General features: G+C 43.2%; 1 protein-coding gene across 7 annotated transcripts in view; it reads left to right on the plus strand.

Moving 5' to 3' along the window:
- The window catches only part of myocd (myocardin), a 106422-nt gene that overhangs the window by 53366 nt on the left and 32831 nt on the right, over positions 1–20225 (plus strand). For all 7 annotated transcript variants that reach the window (XM_035611614.2, XM_035611616.2, XM_035611619.2 and 4 more), the window contains one exon: positions 776–997. In XM_035611614.2, the coding sequence (XP_035467507.2) occupies positions 832–997 (166 nt within the window). In that variant the 5' untranslated portion in view covers positions 776–831. The remainder of the gene's footprint in view (positions 1–775; positions 998–20225) is intronic.

Here is a 20225-nt window from a genome sequence, read left to right on the forward strand (position 1 = left end):
CATTATAGCACAGATTCTGCAATAAAACTCTATCCCGAACTACTGAAGGAACCTGTCTAAATAATGTGCTATTTTTCCAAGCCCTTAGATACGCTCATGGGGGTTGTATTGTCGCGTAAGCATATGAGCGGTTCTCCAAACAGAGCTTATTAAAGAAAACAGAAATGTATGTTTGTGGGGCCGTATGGTGCAGGCCTCGGGAGGTGATGTAGTGTACGGGGCGCAGACGGGCTGCGTGGAAGTCTTTGGCTCGTCTGGGACACGAGCAAGAGGCTCATTTTTCACATCGACACCTTGTGGGGGCTCTCTGAGCTACTGAATCCACAGAGTAGATGTGTTTAATATTTGTTCAGGGGGTAGGAAGGCCTGCTCTTTGTAAATTGATGAATTGGCAGCAGCAGAGGATAGTGGCGGCTGACGGAGGGATGCATCCGTGAGGTTGAAAGTGGGTTTACAGCTCTGTAAACAAACAGACACGCGCTTGCCGTCCGCCCCGAGCCGAGATGGACCTCTGAAAGGAAACAATGCAGAATGTGGAACTTGTGTTGTATTCTGCAAATACTAACATGGCTCCGCTCCAGCCCCCGGCACCGCGGAGGAGTTCTCGAACGCAAACATTCAAGCGGCTGTTTGCTGTGTCTTTCGTGGGCTCGTTCAAACTCAATTAACTGGACTCTCTAACGGTTACAGCTGACTGAGAGTCAAGTGCTCTCACTGTGGTGTGCACAGAGCACGCTCTCTAATTGCCCTTCTTTCTTTTTTTCCTCTACGAAAGGGAAGCTGCGCTGACCCGAGGAGAGATGTTGTCCAGCGGGGAGTGACGCGTGAGCCATGAATGCGGTGATATGCCCCGAGATCCGCAGCAGCAGATCAGAGGACAGGCAGTGTCCCGGACACCCGCAGGGTTCCGCACAGGGTCATGCAGATACGCGACAGCTGACGGAGAGGAGAAACCACGTATTAAAGAAACAGCCTCCGTCAGCAGAGGGCAAGAATGGTGAGCTCCATTTGTTTTCCTTTCACTTGAAACCCAAGCTGTTCTTAAAACTTAACTAATCCAAGCTAATAGGATGTCAGCCAGTTTAAATGATCCTGCTGATTCTCATGCGATTGACATTACTCTTTAAACACACGTGAAGATTTGGGTACGTTCATCTATCTTAAATGTCAGTGTGCGTTTCTCTCACTAAAGGCAAAATGAGTGGAGAGTCAAAACAACGATTAGCACTGATATGATTGGCTGAGCGCTGATCATCTGATTAGATACTGTGTCAGATACTCGCACAGCTTTTTACTGCAGCTGCACAATAGTTCATCACTGAGATCCTGCATAAAGGCCCAGTCTAAACCGTTTTGGTTGCTTGACTCTTGAGAATTGTGTATTTTCTGTTGATTTATTTTTGTAATTGTGCTGGTATGTAGTGGGCAGGGCTCAGCAGGAAAAACGTGATGTCACACAACATTGTCACCTAAAAATGAGCAATCCATACACAACTAAACAGATTTCCCGGTTACATTGTGGTGGCGGTTTAATCATTGGCTGGATTATGTTTGGAGGCAACTTATAATTTTTTTTAATGAAGGAATGAATGAATGAATAAAATGTCAACAGTCACGTCTGTGGTTTCGGCGACAAAAGCACTTTGGTTAATATTAGGGACAGATGGACAACGATGTGTATGAGGTCAGTGTGAACTTTTTCAGTATTATACCTTCCCTACTTTCCCTAAATGCCTTAAAATGACATGTTCAGTCTCAACATATTTGTGACCTGACCAATGAACAACACATACTCAAATGTAATCCACTCGCCATTATGTTTCCTACACATTGCGCTCGCGCTTAAAGTTGCACATGAACATAACCTGCAGAGAACCGGCTTGTGTCACGTATTTTCATTTACCAATCAAGACATCTTCACATGAATCAATTTGTGTTGCTGCTGTAGCATTGGAGTATGTTGGCTTCTGTTGCTAGCCCTGGTTGTCAAATCTGGTGCAACCGCAACCACACAGTCCTGAGGTGTTAAGCTAAGTGTTAAACTCTTTATAATTGATGTACAAGAATAATTTTTTTTCTTAACTCTAAAAATAAATAAAAGTAGGATTTCTAAAAAACAAAATAAACATGGCACTGCCCTTAAAAAAATATTATGGAACGTGCAAGAAAACCCGAGCAAAATCTGTTGAAATGAAGCAGATGAACATTTAGCAATTACATGTATTCATTTTTTATTAGAATTTCAAACACATTTAGTTCATTAATAAATCCGACTTCATTTACCTGGGATTTAAGAAACAAACTCACATATAACTCAGATTTTTGTTTTGTATTATTCATGCATGTTCAGGATGATGTGCATAACTGTAGACACACAGCTGAACAGTGACAAAGGTGATAAACAGAAATAAGCAAACACCAAAGTAAAGCTATTATGTACAGGTAAGTTGGGTATGAAAATGATGCATATGTGCAACAACATTTACAGTAGGCTCTGTATAGTGAAAATAGTAAAGAAGTGACAGGGATGGCAGAGAGTGCCAGAGTGAACAGTGAAATAACTTCATATATGTCTTTGAACTGTAATGATTTTATTGTCTATGGAGAGTTTACACTGTTTTGGGAATTAGTATATAATCCAATTTTTTATGGTATCACATGTTCATCATCATCCGATCTCGTAGTTTTAGCAACATGTTTCTATCAGTACCCATAAGGAAAGTAGTAACTTGTGTGTGAGAATGAGTTATAGCTGTGAAAGAATTGCACTTTTGAAGGCTTGGCAGTAAGGACATGATGCCCTCACCAAAGCTTTGAAGGACCTAAAAGACCAACCTCATGTCTGGTCAACAGCAGTCAAATCCAGCGCTCCACATATGAACAACTTCCATTACCATGCCTATAAACAAGTGCTTATCTTTCCCTGCTGGCTCTGACCAAATAGCTAAACATTCACAGTTTCAGGGGCACTAATGGGATCCATCAAATGATTGATGAAGTTGTCTAGATCAATTAGAAAAGCAGAGAGTAAAACACAAACAAGCCCGCCTCAATTTAATATGCACATAATTGTTTATTATCTTTTGAAACTTTAGAAAATTACAGCCGTTTTTTGGGGTTTTTTTACGACAAAATCATGCGTACTAACTCAGCCAATGTACATACAGCAGGTGAATAGGTAAGTATGCAAGTCGCATGTGTTATCCAAGAAAGTCCCCGGGCCAGATAAAACAAGGTTGCTTGAACATTTTATTGAATCCATCTGATGATTAATCCGTGCTGAAATATCTCTGCTTTTCAGCTTCACAGTCCCAAATCAACCTGGCTTAAATGCCACTGGCATCACAGGGCCGAAGGTGGAAGCATCCGAGGAATCCTGTGATTTAAATCGTTATTTTTAGACCGATGTATCCCTGCCGACTCTCAGAATAGTGAGAGCAACATAGCGCTTCCCTCCGTGCGCTCCTAGACCTGACAAAGTTTTCCATGATGTCATGTGAGGCGCGGGAGTGAGGGTAATTGAAGAGGCAGATGAACATAAACTGGAATATCCTCCAATCCAGCCATTCATTTTTTATTCCCTTATTCTTCAAATCAGCCTGTAGACGGGAGGCGCAAGAGAAACAAAACAGCTCGTGTTCTTGCCAAAGACTGGACGACAGAGTCCAAACACGAGTGGATGATAAGACTGTAACTGACCCTTTCTCCACTCACTGGATACATGTATAGCAGAGCACAGTCTCCTGTTCACAGCCAGCAAACTGCTCCTTAATAGTCATAGTTTATCTGTTGTCTATTAAAGCCTAGATTTTTCAGACTGATGCAGAGTTTTGTTTCAAGAGTTAACAAAATATTCTTGTTATGATAACGCTGTATTTTATCAATGTTACTGTAAACACATAAGGGACTGCACAGAAATCCAGGTTTAGATAAGAACCCCCACCTTCAACACTTTTGAACCCTACATTCAGTTAGATTATTTTTATTTTCATATTTTGCAACACAATGCAATAAAAAAAATGAAGAAAAATAAATGAGTTGCCCACCCTGGCTGCCCTTTGCCCACCTTATCATTTTCATACGGTCTTCATCACAGATTTTTTTTCCCTCCTTTGGCAAGGACCCCTTAAATATGATAATTAAGAAACTATGACCAAGATAGGAAGTGAGATTATTTTTATAGATGAAAAATAAAAAAAATAAAACTATTTTTAACGACATTATTAATAATTATTAAAAAACAAATGTAACAATAAAAAATACATATTATGAATATATTCAATATTATTTTACTGTATTAATCAACTAAGTTGTAAAGTGTTATTATAGCAAATTAATGTTGAAATGTTTGCATATCAAATATACAGCAATAATATATTTGTAAATTCCTCCCTTGTTATTCTAATGCATCTGCGATTATACCAACCACAATGAACGGTACACCATAAACCAGGTATATATGTTTAAATTTACTGATAACAACAATGTTAATTTAAGAAACAAGAAAAACATATTCTTCATTGCATTTGGAACAGTTCAATATGTTCGGTTCTTTTTTATCCCAAACCCTTTGGTTTTGGTTTCTTGTCTGTATGCTTGTCTACTGTTGGAGCGGACCAACCTTGGGTGCACAGGGAAGACTTGGACTCATGTCCGCGGTCATGTCCCTATGTGGTTTTATTATGAGCAGGAATCAAATGAATGACTTCTTGATGGTCTAAATAGCATGTTACCAATCCTAGGCGCAGATTTTTCTGACTTTCAGCTGGGTGTTCTAAACAGTTCTGCAGGTCTACAAAAAAATTTGCCTTCCAAATCTTTCAAGTAGACAATTGCATGCATTTCAGCACCTTAGGAAATCAACTGTGAAGACCAACACGCATGCATGTTCATGGTGCTGAAAGTCACTAAGCCGCGAAGTTACTTCTAACTCAGTGGACAGTTCCACTCGTTCTCACAATCCATACAGTTTACCCCTCAGGGTCTGTTCGGGGACTGACAGCAACATAACTAATCACATGCCATAGTCCCGATACAAGCTACAGCAAAGACTTTCCAAATCCTTGTTTGCCGTCACAGCGTTGATATCTGGTGTCTAGGCTCCAACCTGCGCAGATGCAACAAACTCCGAAACACCCTGAGTGTGTGGTGCTGGGGCGGAAGCTGGGCTCACGGAATGATGTATTAAGAGCAGCAGTAGCAGCAAGGGGCAGCAGAGCCCTCGTGTGAGCGGTGCACCAGAGCACACAGTGCTCCGGCCACAATGGAAAGGATGCATTGGATGCACAATTTATTCGTTTCATATTTTACATCCTTGTATATTTTAGTTTGAGGAAAATGTCATGTGGAGTTATTTTCGACTGTTCTAAGAACAAAGTTATCATCAATAATTCATTGTGTGTGTGTGTGTGTGTGTGTGTGTGTGTGTGTGTTCGTGTGTGTGTGTGTGTGTGTGTGTAGTAAAAGAGAGAGCGAGATAAAAAGGACTTTGGGGCAGAAGCATTTCACAGTTCCTGGCTTGGCTCTTTGCCAGAGGTAAATGTTGAGAGTTGGTGTCTCATCACAGTGATGTTTTTGAATGAATGATCCTCATTTCAGTAGTCTTCACACATAAACTGGCCCCTGCCAGAGTCAGAAGGCAGAACACTGCAAAGCAGCACTAGAGATTCATATTTTGGCTCGTATTCTTTTGTGAAACATCTTTTTGTTGCTGACGACGAAGACCATTACGTCTCCCCTCTATGAGACCCTAAAGCTCTATAAGAGTTCACATGATGTCTTCATCAACACAACTCTGCCACGAGTGTTAAACGTGCTCTGCTGCCCGCTTGCACCTCCAACGGCAGCTCCTTCGGGAGTGGGCAATGTTGCTCAAAATCGTTTCATTCGTCCATGATCATATCCTGTTTCAGAGATTGAAAAAGGAAAGATTTAAACCGATCTTTATCGCACCTCTTACCATGAAATGGAAAGGCAGGAAAAGAGATACATATTTGATTCATTAACTATGGGGGCGGAGCCATTCCCAGCTGAACATCGGGTGAGAGGCAGGCTACAACTTGGACGGGTTACCAGCCTGTAACAGGGCTGCATGACCTTTAGAGAGAAACCACCAGTCACTTCACTATCTAGTTGCCAATCGACCGACCCTGCATGTCCTTGGACTGTGGTTGGAAGCTGGAGCACACAGTCCCACAATCCTCTTGCTGTAAGGTGACACACTGCACCATGAGCCCCCCCCTGACCTTTTGTCCTTGATATGAAATCCTGCTAAGGCGTGGTGATTGTTCAGTTTGTCCCTGCAACTACGTCCTCCCGTCCCGACTCTGACCTCACTCAACAGTCGACCCGTGTTTGCCTTTTGGCAGTACACGTTTTTCATGTGGAGGAGCGCAGTAAATATGTAATCATACTTCACTGGGCCCACATCAGAGACTCGACTTGGTAGTGTTCCGGTTACTCAGTTGAAGGTGGCCCAGCACCACTGTAATTCTTCACTTGGTTTGACATGAAAGCACGGGATTACCCGATACCCGTCTGGGCAATTCTCTCTTCATTTAGTCAAAGAAGAGGTCAGAGTGGGTAAGAAGGTTGTTTGGCAGCTCGGGAGTGTCTAACACCTGCGGCAAGAACAACTCTCATCGCTCCAGTCTGGCTTTTTCGTGGAGCACCTCTTCCCCCTGCAAGCCGACTGGATTCCACACTGATTTGATGGTGGCTGGAGTTGGGGAGATTACTCTCATCTGGAGGAGATTAGTCAGTAATACTGATAGACATGATCAGCCCAACACTTCATCATTTCATGCCGTTTAACATCGGCCATGTGCAGCTCGCCTGTTTATGCAGCGGCCGTGCCCCCAACCCGCATGATTCATTCTCATCAGAGGAAATTAACTTAGCTTTCTGATTATAGACAATCGTGCATTGTGCAACAGATTGAACTCCATGTCTGTAGTTAGAATTTTGAACCCTGCACCAGATCAGGTGGAAACAAGATTTTAAATGAACGTAATGAACAGATATTTCTTCGAACATGATAAGAACTGCCTGGTCTGTAAATACAACTAGCAAAAAAATGTTTACCTTCCTTTCCCCATTATCAAAAGTGTTCTGCGAACCTGCCAGGTATTTTATCTAAGCCGCCATCATCCATAAAATCTCAACACCATAGCAGAAACCAGTGGAGGGTTTTTTTTTGCGTTCGGCAACAGGTGGAATGTGTGCCGATGCATTTTTTTCCCCTGCTGTTGTTTTTAGCTCCTAATTCATGCATGAAATTACTCACATGTTCATTCATCATCCAAGTGGAAAGCCACAGAGCATCGAGACGAGAATCAGTTGATGGATAGAACATTTCTGAGGGCAAATATTACCTCAGTCCATACGGGCAGTAAACAGATTTATTATTTATCATACCAGTCTGTGTGAAAGAAAACAAAAACAAATGGGAGAGCATGAAATACTTGAATTCGAGGGGAAGGTTGGAGAGAAAAAAATGAACCCAGGGACTGTGTTTGTAGTGCCGACCCAAGTTTGTAATTGGTTTCATATTTAGTTATACTACAGTAAAACTTATTGAAAGGTATACAAGGGTTCTGTGAGCTCAGGCACATAAATAAATCTTTGTTACCTCTGCTGCAAACATGCAGCGTACCTCCTCATGCCAAGCGCTCTGTTGACTGGACATTGAGCGCTGTTTTTTTGTTTTTTCGTACACTTTGAAATATTCATCTGCCCGGGCCAAGTGCTGTTCACCTATCTGGAATGTACAGTTAAAATTGCTTTGCAGCTAATATAAATACAGGCCACGACTGTTGCAGTGCAGAGAGATGCCAGGCCCTTGTGTGGAGTGCGAGAAGCTCTCAGGCACGGGCTCTTCCAGTGATGTACAGTAAAAGGTGGTCATGTTCGCTTTTATGTTGATAAATCTGTAAGTGAGCGTGTGTGTTCTGCTCCTGCCCTCGATCACTGACAAGTAATTAAGGCAATGAGGTCACCGCTGAGAGCACGTCACTGTCTGTGATCCCCGGTGACAAACTGCTCCTTGGCCACTCGAAACCAAGAGCTTTTCATTGCACGCCGTTTCTCGAGTTGTGGTGTGGAGCTTAGTGTAAAAACGTAATTATGAAATCATTCATCACATGACTATATTGCATAAGATGTATTAAAACACAGGTCATATGGGAAGTGGCTTAAAACTGATTAAAACTCACCATATTCCTATTTTTATCAATATTCATGATAATGAGTTTTTATATTTTAGATTTTTTTGAACAGAAATTGTAATTTAACATTTTCCGTCGTCTGTTTTTATTTCATAGCGACTTTTCACTCATTGCCGTGATTAACTCAGTGAATAATAACAGACTGCGGTGACGTCCTCACCTCTGTCAATGCTTCATGTCAACTTTCAGCGTTTTTCCTTGACTCTCACCGCTCTTTTGGTCGCAGCAAGCCGCTTCTTTTCTTTGAAAAACCTCTCTAAACCACCCGTACGCCACCTGCCCCCAACAAAAGGGTTGGTTGGCTCCTTTTTGACAGTCTTTATGTGTTTTTACTTACTGAAGAACAAATTGCCCTACGGGGACACAAATAAATTTGAAGCTAATGTTAATAATGTAGCATTCAGCGGCTAAAGAGTCTTGGTGGAGACCAAAACATGAGCTATACAGACAGCGAAGTGTGGACTTGCATGCACCAGGCAGCCAAAAACCTAGCTCTGAATTTTTGTTTGGTATTTACTGCCATGAAGTTTGTCTTATCAACTTAGAAGGAGAGAATATGTCAGTGCCCATAGAGTGTCTAAAAAGCTATTGCAGGCTTAAGCAAGCAAGCTTATCAAATGTTAATACTTTTACTTACTGCTTAAATTGACCCTATTTCGCTGTACCTGTAACTAGTGCAGTAGATCTGAAACAACCCCTAGTCCACAGATACTTTACTGAGCTCTTTTAAAGGCCAAGGCTACAGATGCCAACAATGATATTACAACAGTAAGGAGAATTTAGGAGCGAATTAAAGAAACTGTCAGCAAATCATACATGGCAGCACATGATATTTCAAAAAACCAACACATAAAAACATCTTGACAAGCAGTGGAAGCTACCTGGTTAACAGTGTAGGGCAGTATCGCATGACTTGTTAATGCGTTACAGTGATGCGATTACTTTTTCTATAACTAGTAATTTAAGAGGGTATCATTTTTTTCGAATTCAGTTTTTCTGAAGATCGGGAATTCTGGGGAACTCTGTGCAGTCACTAACAAAACTGTTGTAATATAAAACTATAAAAAGAGTAGTTTTAATAATTCCTCAATAATTTGATAAATGACTATGATTTGCATATTACATACAATTTATTAAAGTTATTCAATTTTATGTTAAACACACCAGGCATCTATATTAGAGCTGCGGGAGAAATAACATTGTATAATCTTGTCAGCTGACTCACATGTGGACAGATTTTATAATAGATGTTATGATGATTTCATGGCTTCTGTTATTATGAAAAGGATTTTTGGATTTGAAGCTACTGTCCACTGGAAGTTGAATAAAACTCAGCCGGGAATAGCTGTCTAAACTTACCGCGATTGTCGCTAATGTGCGCTGGGGATATGAGCAAGGACAAATGTAATTTAGAGGGAATTAAAGGGGTTTAGCTCACAAGCCTCTCCTCAAAGTTTTCATTATTTCTTTGAATCGTCATGAAGGCAAGCAATTACAGGAGTGCCCTCTGTCCTCTGTCACCACAGATACCAGCCGTGTTTATTATACAAGCTATAAAAGCCTCTCTGGAATTAGTAGGACACGCTGAAGGAAAGGGAGGAAAAAAATCTCTCTATGAGGTTTATCACATGGACTATATGTTCTCAGAAGTACCGCATGATTTAGCACTTTGAGTTAAGAACAACATTGACAGCGATCTAATCTGCGGTCCTGTGTAATTATTCATTCATCAGCTGTTAGGCCGAGAGATAAAGTCTGTCCAGGATTAGCTATCTCTCCAAAACCCCGGAAAAGATTAGGTCATTGCATCCACTGGGCTATTTTTGGAGCCCTTTAACGGTGGCATATTAAACAAAACGCTTAGAAATTCAATTAAGAAACCACTCGTCCACAATGACCTGAAAATAACCCAGAGTTATTCTAAAACAAAAGGGGCTCTGCCGACCGGCCGCTGTGCCGCCTCACATGTGGTTTGGAAACAGGAGTGCTTAACACCACCGATTCTTAAGGGCTGCGGAGATTAATGAAGAGTTTCTTTTTCCAGGTGTTGTATTGTGGATACAAGAGCTTTGGGCGGTGAATTTCTACCAAGGGGAGAAATCCGCACGGTAGAAATGAAAACAGTAACACAATATACAGCTCAGGTCCAGCTCACGGCTCAGATGCAAGAGCAGGGGCGCATTCCAGACGAGAGGGAAGGGAAGGCGAGGGAAGACAGCCCGGGATCATTCTCAGATATCGATCACATACATTAATGTGAGTAGGGTCAATAAGGTCAATGCCATATATTCCCAAAGGAGCTATCTGAGTCCAGGGTAAAAGTCTTTTTCCCCCTTAAAACATTGTGTTTAACTTTAACTGTCTGACACCCTGACATAAATATCACTGAAAGAGACTTATCTTAGTCAGTCATGTAATCTTTTACATATTGGTCTGTCATCATCATCAGTGCTCCCCGTGGCTGTTAGTGATCTCCTGTTGCTTTCCTTGGCGCCACTCGCTGCAGCATGCCTTTTTGATTTGAAGTGTAAAACACTCACGTCTGACCGCCTTGTCACCGCGAAAGACAATCGGCGCTGCAACAGTGAAAAGTGGCTCGGCATATTGATTTGTCATGTTGGCTTTCATTTAATGACACTTGATGATTCGAACGCTGAAGGGCAAAGAAATAGATTTGATTTCATCAGCTGGACTCTGTCCGTAGTGGTAAAGCATTAAACCTGCTGCTCATCTATGACTTAACATTTTGCCATGGAATATACAGTATATATATATGTATATACATATATATACATATATATATATATCCATATATGTATTTACAATAGCTCCTATAATCTGAAACCTCTCTTCCTGAAGAGATCTCTGGACTTAACTGTCCGGGTATGGAACTTGATTTCTTGACTCGAGACCTCGTAGCAAACACTAGAGACTTACCTATCACTTGAAAAATAATATTTTCCCATCTTTAGTGTGCTGGATTGATTTATAAGGTTATGCTGTGTGCACTCCACATTACATTTCACTGGGTTGCCATTCAAATACCCCCCCCCCCCCCTCACAGCTGCTGATGTGCGAACACGCAGGCTGTCTCAAACTCATCTTGCATAACTGGAGTCACAAAACATGAAAGTATCAGATTAAAGCCTTTCTGCTCATGTGTTATTGTGCTCCGCGAACACAGGCCGAAAACCTAAATGATGAACAAATTAGAAGAAGAAGAAAAAGAACCCACACACCAAGATTTGGTTCAGCCAAGTACAACAGGTCCTGCTTCGAAATAGCTGTGATCCCAGTCACGTATGGAGGTACAAGAATACCGGCAAGAGGGGGGTTGCATGCAAGGTGATATCATTCTCAGCTCTGCTCCCACCTTGCTCTCCCGACCGTCCTCATGTGCTGCGAATAATAAAAGAGAAGAATTCATTTTACGGTTTTACCAGTCAGCAACCCAGGTATGCCTTTGTCAAAATAGGGGGAAAGTTAGAACCACATGTTAATTTGAATGGGAGGCACCTGGTTGCGATTAGGGCCATGCTGCGGATACTGGAAACACACAGTGGGCTGTGCTCGGGGGAGAGCACAATGGACAGCACAACACTGGCTCAAATCACAATGAGAACATTTATAAGATCTGAAAGGATTTGGTTTAATGAACGGGCTGACGGACGGGCGTGCCGAGGACACGCATGCCGCGTTTATGAGCAGATCAGAGCAGCGATGGACAGCAAAGCGTCCCCACACCAAAGGCAAATATTCCATAAATTATAATGTAATTTACTTTACTACTTCCCTCTCGGTATGTGGCCTTGATTGAGCACAGAGCTCTTTGCCGTCTCCGCCAGAGGCCTCGGAGGAGCCCGCGATGCCGCGTTTCTGAGACGTTATTCATTTGGGTTTTTTTCTCTCGAAATTTCGGTGAGAGCCAAACCCTTAGCAGGTGTTGGGAATAAAAGATGAGCAAAACACTGTTTCGTCACACATCCGCTTTTTGTTAAACCTTTCTGTTGTGTCGGAATCGGGGGCGATACAGAGCGCCAGCGGCTGAGAGGCAAAAAAAAGTAGATTGAAAAAGAGCAAGCATTCGGCGTAATGCAATAAGTTCACCATGACATAAAAGCAGGTATTTGAGGACGCCGCCAGATGTCGGGGATGGCGTGCTGGATAATGGGAACATAACAAAATCATCTGCTTGCATGCGTAATTAAATATGCGTTTTGGTGCTTATTGTAGCCGTCAGCCTAACTGTGATGGGAGAAGGTCAAAAGTGAGGAAAACCAAGTACAACCTGGGAGACCCCCTCCGAGAAAAGGATCGGAGGGGGCGAACGGCTGGAAATGAGGAACGATTAATGTGACTAAGTGTTGCTCCTCTGCCCAGTGGTGAAATGTGATCACCACAGCGGCCAATGCCAGTGAGGGCGCTCTGCCGCGTAGTGACATTTGACCAGGATGACAGTCAAGTTAGAGAAACTCCCAAAATAAGGTCTCACGCTGTCTCACACTGTCTGCACGGGGCAGCCGGCTGCCATGCTGCCCTCTGTGGCTGCTCTCATGTGCTGCGTGGAAAAAAGGAGGAGTTTCGATCAGTTCGATCATCATTCCACTTGTGCCTCAACTGACCATGAAATATGCATCAATATCTTTGAATAAAATACAAAGTAGAGTCCCCGTAACGCATCTTATTTTTTTTTTTTGTGTGTGAAAGCCTTTTATGGTATGATAGATATTTTTTTTGTTCATACAATTCAAATTTCTTTGCCCCTACCCCATAATTATGGCATCACTCCAAAAATAGCCCAGACAATTAGCTGTTGCCATATTCATCATTTTCATTTGTTGCTTAATTTTATATTTTAAAGTTGATTATTATCTATTTTTATTTTATTTATCTATTCAGCTTTAATAGCAAACTTCCAATTCAGTTAACTCTTTGTAAAACACTGTCTTTGTGTCTTGCCTTGCAGACAAAGGAAACGGGACAAATATGTGCTTTTCCTTTGTCCCAATGTTACAAAATTGGATCCCACCTTACAAAACACAACATACTATGTATTAATGTTCAGGTAGTGAGTCTTCTCACTTCTTTTTTGAAGAATATATATATGTACAGTATATTGAAGTATATATATATGGAAAATACACAGAGTACCTCAGTGTATGTGTGTACTGGGACACGAATGGGAACACTTCAGAACTTGCCTGAGAATCCACCTGGTTTTCTAAGATTCTTTTGAATATCACACTGGCAGTTGTCGGTGCGTCCATTGGTTCAAAGAAAACAGCAACATACATGTACAGTGTATGACATTTTACTTCCTGTTTTTTGTCAAATTGAATCTGTTCACATGTGAAACAACTTTTAACGTGACATTTTCTATCAGACAGATATAAACTGTCCTTCAACTTCCCTCATGCAGAACTTGTTCTCTCTGGTTGACTCATCCTTTCTCGCACACTTCTACAACTCGCTTTCGTCCGCTTCGACGCTTCCTACAAATGTCTCCTAAATGCAGCCTATCCCAAAGTCCAAGTATAACATAGCGCTGAGGGTCATATTTCTTTAGAGGTTTCAGCTACCTACTTTAATATTAAGATCAGGCTCAGGCCAGCGGTGTAGAGATTCCTATCAGGGTCATACAGATGTTCTTCAATTAACGCTCAGCGGAGCAATGTAGTTAGATCATGCTCTGGTTATGTACATTGTGCTTCATTTTCTGTACACCTTGGAAATTTCATTAAAATGAAGAAGAGCTAGAACAGGTATCTGGCTTTTGATCCACTGTTTGCTTTGGTCCGATGTAGACGGCTGTCGAATGATACTAATCACTGTGCTATCACTTGGCTTTGCTGTGAAATGATGAACTGGGAAGACTGGGCTGTAAGAAACCCCTTATTTTAAGGGAAGAAGGGGAGGCGAAATAAGTAAGTCCATATTTTATTTCATCTAAATGCATTAAAAATAGACATTTTTACATCTACAGGTTCCACAAAAAGACACATTTCAATATAGCCTTCCCACCATGCATCTCTTCTGGGAAGGCTCTACTGGTGTGACTCACACAAATCCAATATAAATGTCCAGCTTTCACAAAAGCGAGGGAAGTGAGGGAATGGACCGGTACATATACTGAAGGGCCGGTGAGCTGATGAGGAGAAGGTGAGTGTCGGGGCGTGGCAGGACAGGAGAATGGACTCAGCAGGTCATAAAGAGCGGGAGGGAGTGGCAGAGTCTGAAAAGAGTGTGAATTGAATGTTAGTGAGGCGAAAACAGGAAACAGATAATAAAGAAAAACTAAAGCCTGGCTGAAGTTGTGACAGTAAACGGATATTTCAGAGTAAAAAATGGCCGCTATGTTGGCAGACGCATTTGACGGGGCAGACGGGGCGCAGGAGGTAGAGCCGGTCGTCCGCGAACATTCAAGAGAAAAAGCGCGGTAATAGCGGCGCCGTTTGAATGTGTGTGAACGGGTGAGTGTGACTTGTCGTGTAAGACGCTCACGACTCCGCGATACGACTAGAAAAGTGCTTTATAAGTTACAGTCCATTAAAAAAAAAAATTGAATAGGCAACGATTCCTAAGAAGTCTCTATCGGACTCCTATGACAAAGAAATGTAATTGAGGCTTGATATTTTACAGTTTACCATGAATTTTAAGATGAATAACTATCAATAAAAAGATAACACAAATATATAGAACTTGGATTTGAGAAAAAAATTAACATAAATGCACATCTTTTCTGCATTGTTTTCATATCAGTGCATATAAGCGAACATAAACGCTGATATGTCTGTGAAAGGCTCGTATGGGCCATGTGCCTTAAAAGTGGACGTATAATGTTCCAGAGAGCTTTTCAGAATGTTTTGTTGTTTTTTTAAGTCCTAGACATTTTAAACCAACTGAATTTTCATCTGGATCACCTCTGGATTACTGTCTACACTATTTATTGTTAGTTTGTTTTACTGTGAACTATTATTAAAATGGTTTTGTTGGTGAGCTTTCTTGTTTTTGTCACAGTCACTCAGAAAATCTCAGATTTGAGCCACACAGGTTTAAACAACAATTGTGCCGCAAGCCTCAATGAGCTCTTTCGATTTGCATTCATTTCCACTCTCTTCAACAATGGACCTCTTAGTTTTTTAAATGTAAATAGACTTTTTCAAAAGAAAACAGCTTTCCTGACATCAACAGATACGGGTTCAACCTTTGCGTGACTCCAACCTAATCTGTGTTCCTCCGAATTTCTCTTGACAATATTCACCATGCATCATAGTGATTTGATCTTTGGCCAGTCCATGCCCACAGCCACAACCTTTACCATCCTGTCTTCTTGGTATGTGGCCGGTGGCCGACGTGATGTGAACTCTGACCCGCACTGTCTGAGCCAGCGGCGGAGCTCTCCGGAGAATTTCAGGCGGCCGTCCCCGCAGGCAGTGAGTGTTCCCGTCTCTGACAGGCGGGAATGATGAGAGTCGCTGGGCTGCACGTTCCCCATCGCCGTGAAGCCAAATCCCGCAGCGCGAAAACACAAGGTCGCGCTTGACAAAGGCAGAGTCGGTCCGCTCACTTCTCCCAGCAGGATCGTTGACATCCCGCACGTGTCAACCCATGGTCACATTGTGAAGCTTTTACGACAATAGGAATACTGTATTTGTCTGTCTTTATTGGAACAGAAAGGTTTCCCATGCAAGTGAAAAGGTGAAACGCTCAGCCAGAGGGAAAGAAAGTCTGTTTCATCTGCGCGCTAATGGGCTGATTAGGGGAAAAAAGGACACACTGATGGAGGGAACACCGGTGACCTGTCTGTTTCGTTCAGCCGTCTCCTGCCTCCTCGTCCGACGAGCCGGTTGCTGTCCGCTCCTGAGAGTTGTTTATCCGACAAGTTACGCCCTCGGACACGTCGAGGAGCCCAAACATTTCCCAGCCGTCAGTCAAGCTGATGAGCGGTCGAGGGGAGGGGGCGGACCGTTTGCAGGCCCGCGTGAAGTATGCGGCGAGTGAAAGTCCTCCTTGTCAACGCGGCGCTGAGGTGTCTCCAACCGCACACGAATACAGAGCGCGGGACCTGTGTGTGTGTCGGGGTCGGTGTCGGTGTGTGTGTGTGTGTGTGTGTGTGTGTGTGTGTGTGTGTGCGTAAACACATGTGCAGGCCTGTGTACGTCTGCGAGTTCAAGCCCGGCGTCGGTTTCTACTGCAGCCAGCTGTCAGCCGCAGCTGTCGTCTGAACTCTATTTGTGTCCGTTCAGTGTTTGTGTACAGTACGTGCCGTGTCATTTATATTTAACACGGCCGAGTGAGTCCGAAAACACGAGGCAAGGGACAGCAGAGCCGGCGGAAGACGAGGCGGATGACGGAGGGGACTTAAGAGAAGGGACTTAAATCCTCACGGTTTACACCTGTCGTCCCGGCCGTTTGCCAGCGAGATAATCAAAGAGTTTAACGTGGATTTGGAGATGACGTGGATTCGAGGGTCGTTTTAATGCCCAATCTTTGTCGGCTCAGGTTAAATGAACCACTGTCCCTTTTTTGTCTTCTGTTAGTTGGTTGGATGGTTGGTTAGTCAGAAGGATTGCACACAAACTGCTGAACAGATTTTTCCCCAAATATTTAGCGGACTGGTATCTATAAGTGTGGCCCCGGCAGAGTAATGCCAGGCTATTCCTGATGGAAGATATGCGACTTTATAGCGTAGCGTGTGCCAATCCTGGGAGGCGTTAAGTAAAGTTCTGTATTTGGTAACCATGGGAACACGTTCTTTGCATCAGAAAGTGGGCGCGGTCGATTTACCCTTGTCAATTTGATAGTGAGAAAGGGGGGTCAAACTGAAGTGCTGGAGTTTGGTTTCCGCACACAGATCTGCGGAGGTCAAAATGACTTTCACCACAACTGTCCAGTTTCCCGTCAGGATGGATGACACATCTCCACTTCCTATCGTTGTATAAAAATGAAGCTGAAATATCCTGGATATGGGTGCGGCCAATTTGCCTTTTTTGGTTTACATAATAATTTGGAAGATCAATAACTTAAGTAGCATACACACTAAGCACGCTTAACACATAGAAAGAAATTCTTTAAACTTAAAATCTAGTGTCCGTCCATTCTCTCTGGCAATTGTTTCCAAAAATCTTCCGTTTTTAATAATAAAAGAAAAAGTCTTATCATCCTTTTCACAGTTTGGATGTTTGTGTACCGTTTGTCTTCTTGGATTCAAATGTTCAGCAGTAATGTAATGAGCTGAGCTTGGAGTTAATGGGCTGCAAACTGCAGTTGCCAGGATGCTTGTTTAAACTCACAGGCGCTGGAATCACTGGCAGTCTCTCCGATTCCAGCACCGTGGCTGCGCGTCCCTGGACACTGTGGAGTTGTCTCGACTTTTTTCTTTTGCCATTTATTCTCCCTCCCTCCCCCGTGTCCCCTCCCCGGCTTGTGTGGAGCCCGTGAGTCCTCCAGCCTGTGATCATGGCTCTGGTCCACGACTCAGTGGACAGGCAGCCAATGACATCATAGTTCACTGTGGATATGTGTGTGTTTGCTGGGGGGGGGGCTGGGAGACAGAAAGTGACACCCCTGGTCACTGTGACACACTATCTGTCTCACCCACCGAGTTCTCGCTCTGAGTCAGATCTAATTGTGGCTATGAGTGTGTGTTGGTGTTGTGCTGGTAATCCACAGATCTGTGCCCTTTGGCTGCAAGACCTTTACGTTTCTGTACGTTTCCGCATTATGACCATACGGACGTAAGTACTCCCTCCACTAAGTACAGGGAGGAGTAGATTACAACTTCTCCCAGTGTGAGCATGTAAAAAAGCGAAGATGTTCAACGGCAATTGTCGGAAACATAATCTACACCTGATGCTCTGAGGTGAAACGGAATGTCAAATATGACAAACCACATTTCCGAAGACGACCCCTGCCATTCGGAGCATTTCGTTCCGTACCAGAGCCTGTGCACGCAGGAGCAAATGACCAAAAGAGCCAAACCTCTCATCTGTAATCTGTATGACATTTTAAATGGTTTGTAATAGAACCACTGTCACTTTCAACAACAGAGGCAATCCATAGAGGGTGTTCCGTGCAAACACTGTGGACACTGTGACCGTACACAGGGTGATCATCACTGCACGCGGAGGCATTTAGTGTCTCGAGGCTGTCGGCTCTGCAGTGAAATAAAGCTCCGTTGGATGTAAAGTCTCAAACCGACTTCCTCAGATGTCACAAAGTTAGCTGGCATTGACGATGAGGATTCCGTTCTTGTTTGTGCTGGTGCTTTTTTGTGTGTAATGCCACTGAATATGAAACTATCTTTATCATCTTTTTTGTTTGTCTTGATACCATACGGCATAATCCATGGAGAGAATGTTGGCTTTCTGGCTGCACTTAAAATGTTCTAATTTCCTGGCCATTAAAACACTAAACATTTACATTATAACAAAGCAATATCAATAACTAGTTCAGGCATCCATGTTGGCTTGCTTTTCAAGTCAAATCGAATAGATCAGAGCTTTTAGAAAAACCTCAGTGCCCCAGTGAGTTGGGAAATGGATGTTGGGGTGGACAAAGTTTACAAGTTAGAAGCTGGTAGCTGTGGCACCTCAATTTGACATGTCACCTGTGTTTTCCCAGCAGATGTCGGTTTGCTGCTGTGAATTCGCTGCTTAATTGTTGCAGTTGTGAATGAAAGATTGCACCACAGATGCTGAATTCATCCAAACGCCCTTCGGAATCAGAAAGCAACATTCATTTCAGCCGCAGATTGTTAAGAAGTCTCCGCCTGCTGCCAGTGCTGCAACGAACTAATGGGCAGTGCTAGAAAACAAGTCCTTGTTTACGAGCTATGGTCGACGCCGGCCGTGTTCTTGGGCCATTGGGCCTCTTGGAAACCGCAGACACACCGTGTGTAGTGCGCCGTATTTACTGTCAGCCATATTGTGACACACAAAAGCAGTGTCATGGCATGCAAACGTCTTTCTTGCCACCAGTTCTGTGATGTAGTAGTGCACATTTTATAGATGCAAACATTACAACTGTGTGAATCTACCATTGTCAGTCATCAGTGAGCGTTTGAGATCTCATTTCACTTGTCACTATAGGGTGAACTAATGATTTGATTCATTTGCGTTATAAAGACTGATGTTAGAGGAGACTGAGCCTTTGCTCTGACATCAGCCTGGTCTCTTTTGGTTTGGTCTAGTGCCCTCAGTGCAGACGGCCCACCGCGCTCCACAGCCGGGCTGCCTCCCGGGCAAGGAAATTGCCATAACCAATGAAGTAAAGGCAACAGTTTTTCACAGCTCACAATCCTGTTAGCTGAGTCAACAGCATCAGCTCCACTTTATCTTATTACTCGAAATCACGACAGTTTCCAACAAACCCACCAAGGCTGGAAAGGTGTGCTGGGGTTAAAACACACACACACACACACACACACACACACACACACACACACAAACAGCGAGAGACCACAAGAGAGCTAGATGTACATACACGTGTTCTCTTCCAGAACCCTAGAACAACATTTGATCATGACCCACTGAGCGTCCCTGGGGGGGTAAAAGCAGGCAGGACCGCGTAGCCGTCGGTGCCCCTTTGTTGTTTCAGCTTTCGGGATCGGGCAAGGAAGAAAAAAAGATGTCTGTCTGACTGAACTATACCTATCGCAGAAACAATAACAAAAAAAGGCAGCGTACCGAATCAATGGGTCGGTGTGATGATAGCGTAATATCTTACTGACGAGTCACATAAGTCAGGCCTCTCAACGTCCCGCAGACTTGAGGCAGTGCATGGACTGTGGACGTGTGTTTGGTTTGAGCGCGGAATGGCAGAAAATGTCACAACCTGATGAATGCCCCCGTGGTGCCGATAAGACGTACTCCCCTCTGGGTGAGCGTGCAAACACACATATGACACACGTGCACGCAATGGGCAGACAAACACACATACACACGGCGGCTATAAATAAATCTTCGGTCCTCAACGGTCAAGTGGAGCCCAGCCCGTGCA

This window comes from Scophthalmus maximus, chromosome 16 (genome assembly GCF_022379125.1).
Source record: "Scophthalmus maximus strain ysfricsl-2021 chromosome 16, ASM2237912v1, whole genome shotgun sequence".
Classification (NCBI taxonomy): domain Eukaryota; kingdom Metazoa; phylum Chordata; class Actinopteri; order Pleuronectiformes; family Scophthalmidae; genus Scophthalmus; species Scophthalmus maximus.